This window comes from Bipolaris oryzae (assembly GCF_000523455.1).
Source record: "Bipolaris oryzae ATCC 44560 unplaced genomic scaffold scaffold_1, whole genome shotgun sequence".
Taxonomy (NCBI): Eukaryota; Fungi; Ascomycota; class Dothideomycetes; order Pleosporales; family Pleosporaceae; genus Bipolaris; species Bipolaris oryzae.
The window spans coordinates 315,719-332,135 of NW_006911277.1; the positions used below are offsets into that span (position 1 = coordinate 315,719).

Below are 16,417 nucleotides of genomic sequence, written 5' to 3' on the forward strand. Positions count from 1 at the left end.
AGGTAGAGGATAGGAGCGGGTCAGGGCGCTGCCCTACGCCGTTATGATGCCACACCAAGGGTTTGACATGTATGGCAGGGCAGTGTATCGAAACTTCGCGAACATTGTCTGATGACTAGCGTATGGGCTGTTGCCTCTGTTACCCTCCAGTCATACCACTCTTTTGCATCCCATGTCTGTCTTCACAGGAGAATAGAGACATTCAATATCTTCGTCTTGTATCCCCTCCGGGCCTATGAAGTCTTTGAATAATCTTTATTTTCATCTGTTTTTCATCTAGAATCTCATATTGTCAACTCCTTTTCTCAATGGTAATGTCTACCTTGGTCTCCCCCAAGACACACTCTGTTGTTATTCTCTGACCTGATATCTTGCTCACTCAACATGATTAAAAACACCCCGACGAAGAACCAAGGTTTGGATTTTTGAAGAACAGAAAGACAGCAAGACCTCTTAGTCTGCACCGGTACAGAAACGCCACAGATAACGCCCTTCTAATAGATTTTCCAACAGGTAACCCAACAATGCTCTTTCTCGTCAAATGCTGCACACCGCCGCCTTTGGTTTACCGCCTAGTAGATAAAAAGAGATAAAAAACAAGTGGTCTATCGAACAAATCTCCAAGTTGCAAAACAATGCCCAAAGATGCAAAAAAACGTCGCGGCCGAGATTCAAGAAACCAGTCAAAGGTCCGATAAGCGAATGACCTTGTTGTGAATCCAAGAAAGATGAAGATCGAAAGGAAGCATAGGGAAAAGTGCAACTGCTGAATCCATCGCACAGCCGCCCTCTCTTTTTCTTAAGACGCCAATGGAAGAAAACAAAGAGCCTCCCCTTCTAATCGTCCAGCTCGCTAGGAGCCTCTTCAAGTTTATGCCTACGCTCCTCATCCATTTCCTTATACGAAGCCCAGGATAAGAGAGTGAAAGCCCCAATGATTAAAAGACCGCCTACAATAGCGGCGGGCGTAAGCGGCGAGTTGAGTGGCGGGGGAAGCAGCTGGTCGACTAGCGCAACGATAAAAATAGTAAGAAGTGCCGCCACCGAAGAAAGGACGGGCGATGTAAGAGAAATGAGGGCGAGAAAAGAGCCCGAGAAGGCTAGAGATGCAAAAGTTAGCGAATGGGTTTGGAAAAGCTGGAACAAAGGAAAAGAAAGGGAGACGTACTGGCATTTGCCAAAACACTGATAGCCATCATCCATGCTTGCTCTCCCTTGGGCAGCTCGAATATTTCCCAGCCCAGCCAGTGGAGCAATGGCAATGGAATCCACAGCACACTCAAGGTAAATGCGCCAATCAAGCTGCCAAACAGATTTGCAAAGATGACGCCTTTGTTTGGTGCAGCACCCTCTGGCGGACAAGCCAGCCGCTTGTACAAGACCTCGTAGAGACCGTACAAGACACTACCAACGCCAATGACCAAATTGCCAAAAGCGCGGTTCTCGGCTTCTTGTGAAGGCGGCGCCTTATCACCACCGGCCCCACCGCCAGACTTGGAGCCGTGCTTTGCGGGCGCCTGGTCGCCATATGCCACAACAAAGACACCGGCAATGGCGATGGCGACGGCCAAGACCTTGCTGGCGCGCACCTTTTCACGGAGGATGGGGATGCTGAAGGCGTAGGCGAAGAAGGCAGAGCAGTTGTAAATGGCCGTCAGGTCACTGGCAGTCGTCATGTTAACGGCCACATACCAGCTGCCTCCTGCAAGAGTCAAAGCACATGTAATGAAAGCTGTCATCTTCACCATGTACGGGACGGGAGAGACTTGGGATTGCCGAGGCGTGGGGTGGAGCGTCTGGTGCTGGACCATGAGGGCCGTCTGGCGCAGGACGTGGACGTGTCTGCGCCAAAACGTCGGCCACGGTTCGCTCCAATTCTGGAGACGGAGCAGGGCAAGAGTCGCAGGCCACAGCACAACCCAGGAGCCGTGGGTCATGTACAGCATGCAATATGGCTTCTCCCATTTGAGCTGGTGCTGGATGTACACGGCCGTCTCTGTCTGTACGGTGAAGCTGATCAGGCTCAGGGCCAGCAGGAAAGCAGCATACGTGTACTTTCTCCGTGTCTCAAGTTTTGCCTGTGTCTCTGGGTCTCGTTCGTGAAAGTGGTGTGTGCTCCTGCTCAACAGGCCCTCTTCGACGGTATCGTCCTCGGTCTTGCGCCCCAACAGAGGGGAGTTGGCGCGGCCATCGGGGCGCTCGAGGGAGGGTCTCAGATCGGAGGGCATGGCTGGGTCGTGGTCATCCCAATCGTCAAAGTCTCGGGCCGGGTTGCGCGGCTGTCGTGAGGAGGAGCGTGAGCGCGAAAGATGGCGCGCGTTAGAGGCGGGAGAGAGGCTAAAGTCGTCGGAGTGGGTATGGGCGAGGGCGCGAGGAGTTGCTGGGGGTTTCTTGCGTAGAGGGATCGACTCAGGCATATAAGGCGATTGTTGGGCAGAGCAAGAGGCCGCGCCGAGTGGCAGGTGATGATGGGTGGGTGGGCCTGGGGGGCTGCAGCGTGGGAAGGTACCAGGGGGGGAATGTGTGGCGGTGTCCTTTTTGTGGGAATTGATTTGCTTGGGTCGGGCGCAGGCGTCAAATGCTTAGTAGTTGTGACTGGCGACTGGCGATGTCTGTCTTCAGGTGCCTGGTGGCATCGCAGCCGCGTACTACTGCAACACGGCCAAGCCCCCTGCATGCCGTAACCTCCGTGCAAACTCCGCTGACCTGACTCTCCACCTCCCCCACGGCCCAATCGCAGCTGAGCCCACCTGCCGCCTACGCGTCTTTTCCCTCGCATCCAATCTCCCCGTCTCAGCCAAGTCTGCGTCCAGCTGTATTTTCCATCTTGTTACTCATCGTTTACCTTATACAAACACCGCACGCCGCCTTTTGGGATACTTCTTCCTCCTCAAAACCCCTTGGCAATTCGACGTGACATGCCGCTGGCCGGCCGGCATCACGTCATACTTTAGCTGCATGCATAGTCGAATCACAACCCAGCTTCACGAACGGCGTCGCCTGTTGTCCACGTCTCTCAGATGACCAGACTCTGCATCTCCCATGCGCCATCAAGTGACTTGCTTGTCCTAGTATAGATAGATAGAAGCAGCCTCCAAGCCCCGTGGGGGACGCGAGCAGGTTATTTTCGACGTACTCCTATGTGCTGAAGCCCAACAATGACAGCATGACCGATAACGGAAACAAAAGTGATCACGATTCCGTGCGTCCATTAGGAACTAGCAGTGCTGTTATCTCGGTCGTAAAATGCTCGTTACCCTATCCGTCCTCCCTAAATCATAGCCCAGCAACCAAGAAAGAATGCGCCGGGGGAATCAAAAAACGTCGGTGGCAGACATCTGACCAAGTTGCTCGAATCACACCGGGCTACCATCCAGTCCTTCGGCCCGCTCTTGCGTCTCTGCCTCTTCCAGCTCCTGCAGGATCTCGGGCAGCATCGACTCGACGTCTTCTTCCCGCTCCCCTAATGCTTTTGCAATCAGCTTCTTGTACGTGCCCTGCTTCTCGCTCATGCCCGCCACGCTCAAGTTGCCCACTACTTCTCTGACCAGCTCTCGCCGCTCCAGCTGTGCTCGGTGCAGCAGTAGCGCTAGACGCATCTTTTCCGTAATGTCCACTGGCGAACTATCGCTGTTTTGCTGCGGCATGCTGCTGCACAGTCGCCGCAGCTCTGCCTTTTGCTCAATCTCCAAGAGCGACTCTGCTTCTTCCACCAGTAGCCGCAGCTCATCTTCTTGTTGCCGCTCCGCCTCTTCGTCATTGAGGTCAATATGCAGCCCCTTTGACATGCTCTGCAGCTCTGCTACTTGCTTCCGTACAGCCTCTAGCTCTGCTTGCCGCCGCTTGACTACACGTTCGGCATCAAAAAACTCTGCTTCCTTCTCTTGTAGCTCTGCCTCGTATGCCGTCGCTAGTTCCTCGCACTTTTCTAGCAACGTGGGCGCTACTTTGGTCATCAAGTGTGAAGCAGTCTGTGACCGGTACTGCACTGACTCACGAACTGCCATGCTAGGAACGGGTACCGACATCAACGGCCCACCGTCAAAGTGGGGAACATGTCCGTTCAGTCGGTGCTCTGGCGCTGGCGCAAATGGCGATGACGAGGCCTGCCGCGTTCGGCCATGCATACGTCGTCTCTGGTTGAGCTCTCGGATCAGGTCGTCGGCAGTCTCGCCCTTCTTGTTCGGAATGTCCACTGCTACGTTTCGTCCCAACAGGCTTCGTACGCACTTCCTCGCACCGTTGCGTGCAGCAATCATAATGGCTGTGTCGCCGTTCTGATCCGCTGCATTCAAAAGCCTCGTGACTTCTTCCGGTATCCAAGTTTCCGAGAGCTTGTTGATGATGCAGTCAAGATACCATCTTGCACAAACATACTTGTTCGAACTGCTCGTAGTCGCTGCAATGTGGTGGAAAACGGTACTGCCAAACCAATCTGTCCTGTGCACTGTCTGTTGGAATATCTTGACCATACTCGGCATCGTCTCCTTGTCGAAGTTGTTGGTGAACATGACGGCACGCATCAGAGGTGTCTCCAAGTTGTTCGATAGACAGTCTAAACGTGCTCCTCGATGTATTAGCTCCTTGACCACACCGACGTCACCCATGGCTGCTGCCCAGTGCATAGCCGCATGTCCCTTTTCGTCAATCGGTCGGTCTAGGTTGATACTTGGCGGTGGTTCCGGCCACGACACGGCTGCTTCGTGGTCCAGCAGCATAAAGTAATCCAGTAGCTGGTCTGCCCATATTTGGTGTTGCTGGTCTAGCAAAGACATTTGGTCCATCCCCCTCTTCCGCTTTCTGTTACCGTCTGCCGAATACTGCGACATATCCATTAGATCGGCGTCACCCAGCATCGACTCTGAAATCACCGTCTCGTTGTCAGGTGTGTCCTCGCGGTAGATCTGCGACCTCTGCGAGTTTTCATACGGGTCTTCACTGGCTTGCGACCGCGAATTGCTCATGAGTGCTGCACGATACATCAGCGCAAATTCTCTCACATGATTGCATCGACAAGAGACTGGATAGATTTAAACAAATGGACAAATTTACCATTGTGATTCGCAACCGCAGCCGCAGCAGCCGCAGCAGCCACAGCCGCCGCAGCCACCGCTGCTGCCGTCTGCCTAGGCGGCTTCATGCGGTTCGACGCAGCCGTGGCATGCTTGGGCGCAGGAGGTGGGCTCCTGTCGCCTGGCACGTAGTCGAAGATGGCGCGCATCTTGTCCAGTACACCGTTGCGCTCCGCGAGCCCGCGCCCTTCCTCGAGCGGTATCCATGTGCCCTGGTATTTGCCATATCCACCCTGCACCTTCTCGTGCACGCCCTTTTGCACCTCGCGCTCCAGGATACGGGTTCGCGCCGGCTTGTCATAGTCGGCTACTTTGAGAATGTGTGTAGCATTGATCCAGTCATCGGCACGGCGGCGCATGACATGGTGGCCGTTGACGTTGCATTCATAGACGGGGACCTGGGGCGAGTGTTAGCAGGGAGGCCGAGGTGGAGTGATGGTGGTAGCTATGGCAGTCAAGTAGCATCGAGGGACATTCGACAGGCAGAGGGCGGGTTGTCGCTACGCACATTACTGTAGGTCGCCGAATATATTTTGCCATCGGGCGCCGGGGGCATTTTCACCATTCAATAAAGCACAAGCGGCGTCTTGCAGGCGTGTCAAGTGATTTCGTGAAGACGTGTCTGCGGTTCGCGTCAGACCTGGGGGGAAGTCGCGTTGCAAGGGCCGCGGTCGCGCCTGCCCTGCCCTGCCAAGCATCGGGGTCGGGCGGTGGCAGCTTCCCTTTGCCGACCGTAGTGAACCTCAGCAACCTCGCCCGCAAACGACGCTCTCGCTCACCATTTTCCCCTCGTCCTGCGTGCCATTGACGACAAACACCGCCCTGGGCCGCCAATATGACTGTCACAGAATCCATCAAGCATGCCATCGGCTTCGGCGAGCCCCGGAGTGAGTGCGCCCACGTACCCATACGTAATTGGCTCCGCATGCCAGACACTGACAACTACGCAGAGGCTACCCGCGAGGAGATGAGCGCTGCTAAGCTGCCCCTTCCCTACAGAGATTCATGCGCACACCTTCTGATTCCGCTGAATCGGTGTCGGTACGAGGAGTACTACCTACCATGGAAGTGTGAGGTGCGCAAAAGCTCATTTCCCGTGTACGTGGGGGGAAACCGCAGATCGACTGACTACGTTGGACAGAGCGAGCGACACTCATACGAGAAGTGCCAGTACGAGGAGTTTAAGGAGCGCGTGAAGAAGATGGACGAGCTGAGAGCGGCCAAGGGCGGAGAGCGAAGCAATTAGAGCGTTGGCAGGTGCCCATTCAGGGTAGATTACGGAAATGACAGTCATGAGCGGATGCCGCTGCATGTAAATACCAAAGCAGCAGAGGACACGCAATTTCAGCACTGAAGACATCCCCAAGGCTACCAGACATGACGCCATGGCTTGAGGATATGGCAGCGACTTGGTGCCTTCTTTGAGCCCTATGAGACAGTCTTAATCAGCACTGCAACCCAAATTCACGCTAGAACAAGACTGTAATTGATAGTCATTCCAGAACCACGATGGCCTGTATAGGCAGAGACAGATACAAATGTGTAGTCGACTATTTACAGCTTTGGCTTAGGGTCTTCCTGCGCAGCCCTGCTCCTCAATTCTTTCCTTAAAATCTTTCCAGACGGGTTTTTGGGAATCGCATCGATAAAGTGCACGCCGCCTTCCAGCCGCTTGTATTTCGAGACACGCTCCGCCAGCCATGCTTTGATATTTGCTGCCATTTCCGGTGTGGCATTGTCTAAAGACCGAAGCACAATATATGCTCGTGGCAATTCGGTACCCTCACTGACCACGATTAGCAGGTGTGCGCCTACATGTGACTTCAAAACTTACGCCTGTACCCCGATGACAGCAGCATCTTGTACCTCGGGGTGGTCCAATAACAATGCCTCCAGCTCAGCGGGCGCAACCTGTAGTCCCTTGACCTTGATCAACTCCTTCTTTCTATCGACGATATGAATGCTCTGATTGGCATCCACATATGCTGCGTCTCCAGTTTTCAACCATCCGTCCGATGTGATGGTCTCCTTTGTTGCTTCGGGCTTGTTCCAGTACCCCTTCATGACGTTGGGGCCGCGCATCCAGATTTCACCCTTTTCACCTTGAGGGGCTTCAACCTCGCCCTGGTCATCCAGAACAATCTTTGCCTCGAGATTTGGATACAGTTCCCCTACAGAGGAATTGGGATACTGGAGCGAGGGATAATGGTTACAGCCAACGCATGTGAGTTCCGTCATACCCCATCCGTTTCTGACGCTGATCTTGCCTGATGGCCATAGGCGCTCGAACTCTTGTTTGATTTCGCCACCGAGAGGAGCAGCGCCAGAGACTACACTCATCACTGAGCTCAGATCAAACTTCCTGGTTGCAGGGTGCTTGGCCATAAGTACAAGGATAGGCGGCACCAAGACGAGATCTGTAATCCGGTATTTCTGCACATACTCTAGCATTTGCAGCAGATCAAACTTGGCCATCATGTACACTGGGATCTGCTGCTTCAAGGCGCCCATGCAGAACCAGGATTGCGCCATGGAATGATACATGGGCAGGAAAATGAGATACCTTCTTCGCGGCAACGACTCTTGCCACCCTTCCTCTTGCGCTGGAAGGTACAACTGCTGCACACAATTCGAAATGTAGTTCCTATGCGTTATCATCACGCCTTTCGCCACCCCCGTCGTGCCCGACGAGTAATTCAGCGCAACAACGCGATCCAGCTCCTCTGCCGTACTCAACTCCGGCCACACGTACGCCTCGCCATGTTCTGGTGTATCGAGCAACTCCGTCCAGTGCCGAATACGCCCCAGCTCCGAGTCCCGCTCCACCTTTCTACCTTCAAACGTCGCAGCCCCATCATCAAACACAAAAATCCGATCCGCACTCAACCCGATTTCTTTCGCGGCTGCAATCCCCGTGTCGAGACTGGCTTCCGCGCAGATCAGATACCGCGCTCCGCTGTCTTGCAGCTGATATGCTAGTTCCCGGGTCACGTAGCTTGGATTTGCGCCGGTGAAGATGCCTTCGGCCATTATGGTGCCCATTACGACGGCAGGGAAGAAGAGTGTGTTCGACGAGAAGAGCAGCACGCGATCTCCCGGCTGCAGTCCTGCGCGCAGCAGACCCGATGCGAAGCGCTTTGCATACTGCCGGTGGTCGTGCAGCGAGAGGAAATGCGAGTCTGGGTTCGCGGCGGAGATAAGAAGCGGTGTTTTGGGTAAGGGCGCAGTGGGAGAGTCGAAAATGTAGGTTGGGAGGGAGACTTGGGGGATGGGGACGTTGAAGCGGGATTTTACGGGCATTGTTGCTTTTGGACTCTGGAGTAGCTAGTTGGCTGTCAAGTTGACCTAGAGATGTGTCAGAGTTCTGTATAGTGTTGGGATGTTGTAGCAACACCACTTTATTACTACCTTTTCTTCTCTCGGTCTCTGTAAAACGGCGAATCTAAAATATCCTCCTCAAGCTATGTTTGTTTCAATAAATTACATGCTATATACATTTAAAGCCTCCCCCCCTTATCTCAAAACAGTAACCGCAACGCAGGCCCCTCCTCCCATCCAGCCTCGTACGAAGCATCACTCCATGTCCTCGGTTCCCCGCACGCTCAACTACCAAAAGCAGTATGAACGTCAGGTAAAGCGTGTCAGGTTTCTTGGTTCAACTGCTTTGCGCTTAGTGTTATGGGTGTAGTAAGAGTTAAAGCCGACTCACGTGCGTTGAGTACGTGCGGGGCTAGTGGGCGCAGACCGAGGTTACCGAGTTCCTTAATGAAATATGGGGAATGAGAAATTGGACGGAGAGTTAGTGTGAATGGGTTGGTGCGGTTTGGGTTAGAGAGTCGTGAGGGTATTTGGGATTGTGCGTAGGAGGGTTTGCTTGGATACTGGATGCGGATGTCAGATTCCGTGTGATTAGTGGTTGGCGGTTGGTGGTTGGTGGATGATTTGGGTTTTTGAGTTGCGGTTATTTTGGATCACAAAGTTTTCAAGATGCGGGGATTGTTTTTTTCTTTGCTGGAATGGGTTATCTTCCTGCTGTTAGTCTACTTTGCTGATTTCGTTCGAGAGGAGTTATTGTTTAGTGTGTGACGGTGTAGTACCCTGCGTATGATAGCGCCTTGTTAGTAAAAATCCCGACCCACACACAGCTTACGCTTGGCGTACATTTGCAGAGCTAGTAAAGCTAGTCATCCTGAAAGATGGTAAACTGTTGTAAATGACGTTCTTTTGCAATTGCGTAAACCATGCGGATTCACCAAGTTGTCCTGTAGCCGCACATTGCCGGCTCTCCCGGCTGCTATACAAGGGAGCCCGGATTGTTGAGAAATCTAGCATCTGGGGTTCCACGTGGGCAGATCGAACATGCAGAAATCGCAGGGCCTTTTGTAAGACCTAAAGCGTGAAAAGTTTAGTGTAGTGCTAAACAGTACGCTTGGTAAGCCGAACAACGGTCATCCCTGCTTCTCCCCTCTAACCTGCGACGACCGCATCAGCAGTAGTCATCTCTCTCGTATTCGGAAGCATGTCATCACGATCTAAAAGACGGTGAGATTCTTATGTTAAGTTGTTGAGAGGACGTATTTTGATATCGGAGTCACATGTGCATCTTTCTTGGAGATGATGCTGCGTGGGCAGACATCTGGCACTGGGCGCCTGGACTTGGTGTTAGTCGTGGAGCCACAACCGGTTCCAACAATCCGTATATACATTATAACTCAAATTTGAAAACTAGTATTCTAGATCCAATAAACTCTTTATATTGATCAGGATATATCTCAACCACTTGCATAGGAAAGAACAGCACAGTCCAATGCCTGTATACTACATGCTCGCACTCCATCTTCACTGCAGTACATTGCAAGCTCAATATGAAGAAATTTGGTGCAGAGATTAAAAAGACTATAACACATTAAATAAAAGACCATGTAACTCCATCCTTCATGTAACATCATCCGTTACCCAACACCATTCGTTATGCAACATCATTCGTTATCCGACACCGTTCGTTATTCAACACCATCCGCTATGCAACTATTCAGGTATATAGGTCTTAAGGAAAACTCAACTCGGAGGCTGAAATAAAAGTATGCTAGACGTAGGAAAATATAAACTGAGAAAGAAGAATATAGAACAAACTACCTTGCACTACCCTCATGAGATGTACCGATTTGGATGGTAAATCTCCGGGTTGAAGTATGAAGTCACAGATAGCCCTGTCTTCTTAAGCGCGCATGTGATATAGGTATGTAGGCCAAGTCCAGAGTCAAGAGATCTATGTGAACTACAATCATGATTAGCTATGAATGCGAAGGCTCAAGATGCGTTACGTACAAGATATCCGAAAGTGCTTGCACGTATTTATCTGCTGTCGCCGACTGTCCGCGACGCTCAAAGTACGTGGCCAGCCCCTGGGCAATGGAGAGATCGTTTTTAGCGTAATGCCGAACAGGAATATACACCTTTGGAACTATGTCGTATGATGTGGGTTTGATTTCGAAGTAGTAGAGGATACCCGAGGTCCGGTGCGGAACATTCGGCAGTTCTTGGTTCGAAGGAAAGTATTCTGGCAGATCAAGAACTAGAGACCATAACTCGTGCAAGCTAGCTAAAGAACCGGGGTCGATAGGCTTACTGGCGCCCAGTGAAAGCATTCGACATACGCTGTCGAAAGATGTTTCTCGGTGACGGACGTAGATCTTGACTCGTGACTTGATGGGGACGACACAGTCGATGCCAATGATTTCGATCTGAGGACGACTTGGACTAGTTTTGGAGAAGTTCGTCAGGTCGGAGTTGAACCTGCGAAAGTTGTTCATGAAGACGTGTCCAAGATGTGGCTTGCATGAGTCGATTGCTTGGACCACCAGTTCGGGAACTGGTGTATCTGTCTCAACCGCCTTCAGGCCAGGGATAAAGTACGCCTTCAAAGAGGGAGTTCCGACATCGAGGTCGAAAGCAACAAAGTGCTGCGAACGCCCATTTACCGAAATATGTTTTGTGTCGAGCTTCTTGTGGGTTGTGGTCAGAGCCTCGGAGAATGCATTGAAAATGGTCAGGTCCAGACTCTTATGGAACGCTGGCCGGAGCGTATCGATAAGTTGGAATACCATCTTCTCGTTCAGAGGGTCGGCCGAGTTGCCCGCATATTTTCCGATTGGCTCTATGGAGAAGCGAACGCGTGACTCCCCGGCTGACATGCCCCATTCCCAACTCAATTCAAGAGGGGAGCAGTCGTCGGTCATGAAGCTTTCCCACCCATTGGGGTGACCATCCGAGGACGGTCTTCTACCAAGAGCTGGTAGAATATACATGTAGTAAAACAGTAAATGTTTATGCTGTGTATCCTGGTCGTACCCCATTAATTCCATCATGCGCGCAAGGATGGGCCCGGTTATTTCCCACCAGAAGCGAGTATCTTCGTCGAAAACAGTCAGTGATTCATTGAGAGATAGCCATACTCCCAGGCTCTTTTGCTTCACCTTCTTCGGTTCCTTAGGTTTCCTTGCAGCAAGGCTGCGAATTCTCCGATAGAGACGAATAATCTGCATTGTTCTTTGAACATTTGCTCAAAATTCGAAGGGGAAAAAATAATAACGATACATATGCATATGCATATGTCGTACAGAAATGCGTCATTTGTCCAACTAACCATCACACCTTGTACACGTGTCGTTGTCCCCGCAGGAAGCATGTCAGCCCGAGGGAGGGGTCTGGGAATCTTACATGCGCAATCGTTGGCCGCATATGGAAAGGTCTAGTCCAGATCGGCCTAGATCTATGCACCATTCACGCGGGTGTATTAGACAAGCAATGCTGATGGTTGTGAAACCAACATTTACAATACATGTTCCGTATTTGCAAGACAGATTCGTTGTTAGTAATGTATTCAGAGCTAAGCGGGCTGTCGGGATCTTCTCGGCCGAAAAGAAATTCACGTTTGGCTGCTTTTCTTTTCCAGATTCGCGGCTTCGTGATGTGTGGTATCGTAGTATTGTCTGAGATGGTCGATAGCTTCGGAACACCATACCATAGTAGCACTAACACACCGCTTAGTTCTATAGACTGGAAGCGAAACTACACCGCCCTAGCGGGACGTTTGGTTCAAAAGACAATCGATCTTGTAATTATGCAAGTACAATACTAGCGTGGAAATAGAACCGAAAATGGGGTGTTAGAGAGAATGCGAAAGATGTCTGAATGTGGAGGCTGATTGACTCGATACAAATCGAAGGATCTACAGAGTTTTCGTTATACAGATAGGAAAGCCTTTGTGCGGGGTTGGATGTGCATTTACTAATAGAAAAGGTCCACTTAAGTTTTTTTTCTGAGCTGCTGATCACACAGTTATTCGTGGACCTATCATTTGCAAAGATTTTTAGGAAAATTCAGAGAAACCGGCTCTTCCTACCGCGCCACTCTCTGAGGCACCTCATTGGGGCCTTGCATCTTTGCTTTTTATCATTTTCCTTTTTCTCGCAGAAACAAAGGTCAGCCCATGTAGAATGACGCCTGTACTTCCCCATTGTGAGCCACACTTCAAATATCAGGAGATAGCTTTGAACGTGATATCTGGAGAATCGTTATAGCAGACAATCTGGCATTCCTCAAACGTCGGTGAGACAACCGGCCCGTTTGGTCTGTCTACACCGTTGGTATTCAAAAGAGTTTTGTGCACAGCGGCCATCTTCAATTCGGGAATTCTCGGAACCCGCATGCCCACTGCAAACACGCACTCCTCACATGGAATATCCCAATTTCTTCTTTCACAGTCAGTATTGCATCATCAAGTTACGGGAACATCAGGAAGGCTCAATTCACTTCGTGAGCGCTAAGGGTCTTTTTTTTATTAAGACGCCTCCAAAAAATAGCGGCTATGCCGTCAGCAATCATTTTGAGAACTTGAAGAGAAGTAGAGATGATGTCTTGGCAACGGACGCCAAGTATTTACTGTCAAACGTTAACAAATGGGTATACGCACGGGCACAGTACACGTAGGTTAAGCTCTGTTCTGAGTCGTAATCGGACTAGTTTAGCTTCTTTGCAGCTTCTAGCGTACTGTGTATTTTCAATGATCTGAGCAAAGCGTGTCCTAGTCGGTAAGAGCGCTAGACTTGTACACGTCGGTCTGGTGGAGTGATGTTAAACCTACGTGCACCTGCATTATCTCTCGGAGCTATCTGCCTAGGAAAACAATACGTTCTTCGAGGTGATCTAGAATAGTACACATGCCTTGTCAACCGCGAGTTCATTATTGAGATCTCCTGTGCCCCACATGCAGTCGGACCTCGCTGCAGTTTTGGGCTGGATAGAAACGGTGAGAACATGTCATTGTTGACGCATTGTCGTGACATAGCATCATTTAGGCACTTATGGATTACTCTGAAATATATGTTGCTGGAGTCAGAGGTATGAAGGCAAGATGACTTTTCTGGTGGACAAAGCGCTAGGGAAGTCTCTGACCGTGGTCACAGCTAAACTTTATCACTTAAAAAGTGTTATCGGCGACGGTATAACCGTTAAGCTTGGTGTCGAATCAAAGGAATCAGCTTTCTTTGTGTTTGATTCTCAGACTGTTAGGTAGCTTTCCAGAGGAAGGAAGATGCTCTCTGATCACTGTGGAAGCTCAGCTCATAGCGAAAGGATTGTGTGAAAATACGAAAAGTACAGTTGACGATGATTGAATTTCTATTCTACCTTTTCGTAGTCGCTCAAACCGGCTGAAGATAGCTTTTCATGGCCGCAAATTTCATTTCCGATAGAACGTACTCATACGGTACTTGGTCTCTCCCTCATATGGCCTAAGATCTGCAAGCGCTTGTTCTCCTTCCCTTTCAATGGTTTCTCTGATCCTATCGCTTCGTGGTTTGATGCTTACTTTGAAGATATTTGGACGCATGTTCAGGCCGTTGCTGTGATGTGGTCAGCTTTAGGTTTGGTAGTGGAAATTATGATCGACTTACGTATAGTCGAATATGTCGACGGGAACAGGTATTCCACTTTCGTCTAGCGCTGGTTCGATCTTGAAGCCCCAGATCAGTCGCGCAACTGTCAGCCATGTTCCCTGTTCGGCAAGCGCCTGTCCTGAGCACACCCGTCGTCCCCAGCCGAAAGTCATGTATCCACGTTCGCCAGGGAAAGGCCGTGAGTCTGGATGGCCTTTCAGAAACCGATTCGGGTTAAACCGATCCGGGTCCGGAAACTCGCGTTCATTATGATGTATTGCCCATACATTGCCCTGCACCCAAGTCGACTTTGGAATCAAATAACCCTTGTAGTAGTCATCTTGCACTGGTGCATGAGGTTGCCCACCAATAATGGCTACAGAACGCCAACGGAACACTTCTTTGACAAAAGCGCGTACATATGGTAGATTTGCTTCATCCTCAAACGACGGGCTTCGGTCTGGTCCTACCACACTATTCAACTCTTGCCTGGCTGCTTCAAGAGTTTCCGGGAAAGCGCGCATCGCAAGTACCGCTGTAATGAGAGTGCTACTCGAAGTATCCGAACCTGCACCAAACAAGTTGCCAGCCAAGGAAGATATCTCTTCTTTCCTTAGCCCGTACTTTTCTTGCTCCCTAAATAGCATCTTTACGTAGCAGTCATCATGACCTGGCTTCTCATTGGCTTCGCTTGCCAACGAATAAAAGAAGTCATGACCACGATGGGACTTTTTTTTTGACCCCATTCCGTGTTTCCAGGGTGCATACTCCGTCGGCACACGAGCTAATGCAGGGAATGTCTCCATCAACATTGGAAAAGTCTTGCCAGGCACGTTGAGATCGGCGGCGCGATGCATTAATGCGATTACTTCCGTGATGATGGGATCCTCTGGACTGGAAACTCGCCTCCCAAAGCCAATGATTGACACCACACTCGTTGCGTATCGCTCAAAGTGCGCCACGTATTTCTCGGGGGTGCGGAGCAAGTCAAGAGCAACGACTCTGCTTTCGTCATCTTGAAAGCTACGATATTTCTTTACCTGCTGAATGCCAACGCCCTGATGTGTCAGCTTACGCAGCATCCGAAACCGTTCACGTTGAGCCGGGGTTGTAGTGATTAGATTGACGAGGTTATTCTGGCCAGAGCCCAGCTCTGCAAAGACCAACATGCGTGGTCGCGAGCAGTATATGCCTGCTCTCTTCTCAAGAAGCTCATTCGCTGTCCATGCGTCATTAATCCATACAGTTGGATTTCGCCCTATCCAATACGTGATAAGAGGTGTATTCAATTTCTTGGACAGCTCTTCAAAATATATCCATGGTTTGTTGTCGGGTAGTTGGAATGTGTTCCCAACGATAGGGTATGGGAAGGGCCCAGGGGGCTTTTTAGCATCAGTAAAGTTATTAGTCTTTTTGTCACCATGACCTTACCATCTTCGATCTCATGTACAGCATCCAGGCATAGTCTGTGAGAATACCGAGTGTGGCTATCGCAAAAACCGCCAGGGTGACGTTTCCAGCACCGAATTTTGATATAACATGCTGTAAGTAGTGAACTGGTAGTGCCTCGAAAATTTGCTCAATCGCCATGTTGCCGAAAAGTGTGTGCTCTTCCTGCTAAGGTATTCAGACAGAAGATGGTTGAGCTGTTGGAGGTGTGTTCATCAAGGCAAATCAATCCAAGCTATAATGCATAGCAATGGTCCACTAATGGATCCGATGACCTATGATTCGATGTCGGCTTGCAGATATACTACCTCCATAGCTTTCTGCAACTTCTAATGCAGCCCTTTGTAGAGACTCACTGACGCGGGGCGGGTCACCCCACATTCCGGGGGTGGGGCATGAACGTCGGGTAAAGTTGAACCTTGCGAGGACTGCAACTTGTTTGAACAGGCTAGAACTGGAGCCCTTATTGGCTGCATCGCGTCGCCTATTCAAGCATCTGTGTATCTGGCGTCACCAGTGGAGTCTATGGGAAAGGTAATAACCAGACAAAGTTCCATTGGCTGGGATTACATTCCGATATTTAGTTGTAACGTGATTGAGCAATCTGTTGGGTATTATTGGTCTGTTATCTGTTCCATTCTTTGATTCGTTCTTATGAACATGGCATACTTACCAGGACTAGCAACATTACACAACTGCTTGTCATCGTCATCCCTAGTAACCATATCGTTGTAGTGCTGTGCCAATAACAATATCGAAACGTTGTGAAGTCAGGGCTGCGATCCTGAAAGAACAATACCCGAAAACAGGTGATGTGTGGAGAGCATTGGTATAGCTCCTTAGACTCATCAATGACAAGAATCAGATCATCTTGGTCTCATAAATAAAATTTCTTAGTGATCCATTAGCAAGTTTTCTTAGTGTCATGTTCCACTGGAACCATGGTCCCAACTACCC

General features: G+C 50.4%; 6 protein-coding genes across 6 annotated transcripts; 1 reads left to right on the plus strand and 5 right to left on the minus strand.

Moving 5' to 3' along the window:
* Window positions 1-837: 837 nt before the first annotated feature.
* Window positions 838-2,228, minus strand: COCMIDRAFT_80096 (uncharacterized protein; the record flags this gene model as incomplete). Its single annotated transcript, XM_007684252.1, has 2 exons — window positions 838-1,100; window positions 1,169-2,228. The coding sequence occupies 2 exons, from the start codon at window positions 2,226-2,228 to the stop codon at window positions 838-840; spliced, it is 1,323 nt and encodes a 440-aa protein (XP_007682442.1).
* Window positions 2,229-3,356: 1,128 nt separating this feature from the next.
* COCMIDRAFT_338 (uncharacterized protein) lies at window positions 3,357-5,628 on the minus strand (the record flags this gene model as incomplete). Its single annotated transcript, XM_007684114.1, has 3 exons — window positions 3,357-4,969; window positions 5,053-5,470; window positions 5,581-5,628. 3 exons carry the CDS (start codon window positions 5,626-5,628, stop codon window positions 3,357-3,359), a joined length of 2,079 nt encoding a protein of 692 aa, XP_007682304.1.
* A 279-nt stretch (window positions 5,629-5,907) lies between these two features.
* On the plus strand, window positions 5,908-6,318 carry COCMIDRAFT_31679 (uncharacterized protein; the record flags this gene model as incomplete). Its single annotated transcript, XM_007684176.1, has 3 exons — window positions 5,908-5,959; window positions 6,023-6,147; window positions 6,214-6,318. The coding sequence occupies 3 exons, from the start codon at window positions 5,908-5,910 to the stop codon at window positions 6,316-6,318; spliced, it is 282 nt and encodes a 93-aa protein (XP_007682366.1).
* A 308-nt stretch (window positions 6,319-6,626) lies between these two features.
* On the minus strand, window positions 6,627-8,372 carry COCMIDRAFT_31680 (uncharacterized protein; the record flags this gene model as incomplete). Its single annotated transcript, XM_007684177.1, has 2 exons — window positions 6,627-6,858; window positions 6,907-8,372. The coding sequence occupies 2 exons, from the start codon at window positions 8,370-8,372 to the stop codon at window positions 6,627-6,629; spliced, it is 1,698 nt and encodes a 565-aa protein (XP_007682367.1).
* Window positions 8,373-10,220: 1,848 nt separating this feature from the next.
* Window positions 10,221-11,617, minus strand: COCMIDRAFT_31681 (uncharacterized protein; the record flags this gene model as incomplete). Its single annotated transcript, XM_007684178.1, has 2 exons — window positions 10,221-10,350; window positions 10,401-11,617. The coding sequence occupies 2 exons, from the start codon at window positions 11,615-11,617 to the stop codon at window positions 10,221-10,223; spliced, it is 1,347 nt and encodes a 448-aa protein (XP_007682368.1).
* Window positions 11,618-13,815: 2,198 nt separating this feature from the next.
* COCMIDRAFT_80449 (uncharacterized protein) lies at window positions 13,816-15,601 on the minus strand (the record flags this gene model as incomplete). The annotated part of the gene is made up of 3 exons (XM_007684253.1): window positions 13,816-13,978; window positions 14,030-15,393; window positions 15,443-15,601. 3 exons carry the CDS (start codon window positions 15,599-15,601, stop codon window positions 13,816-13,818), a joined length of 1,686 nt encoding a protein of 561 aa, XP_007682443.1.
* Between the last annotated feature and the right edge of the window lie 816 nt (window positions 15,602-16,417).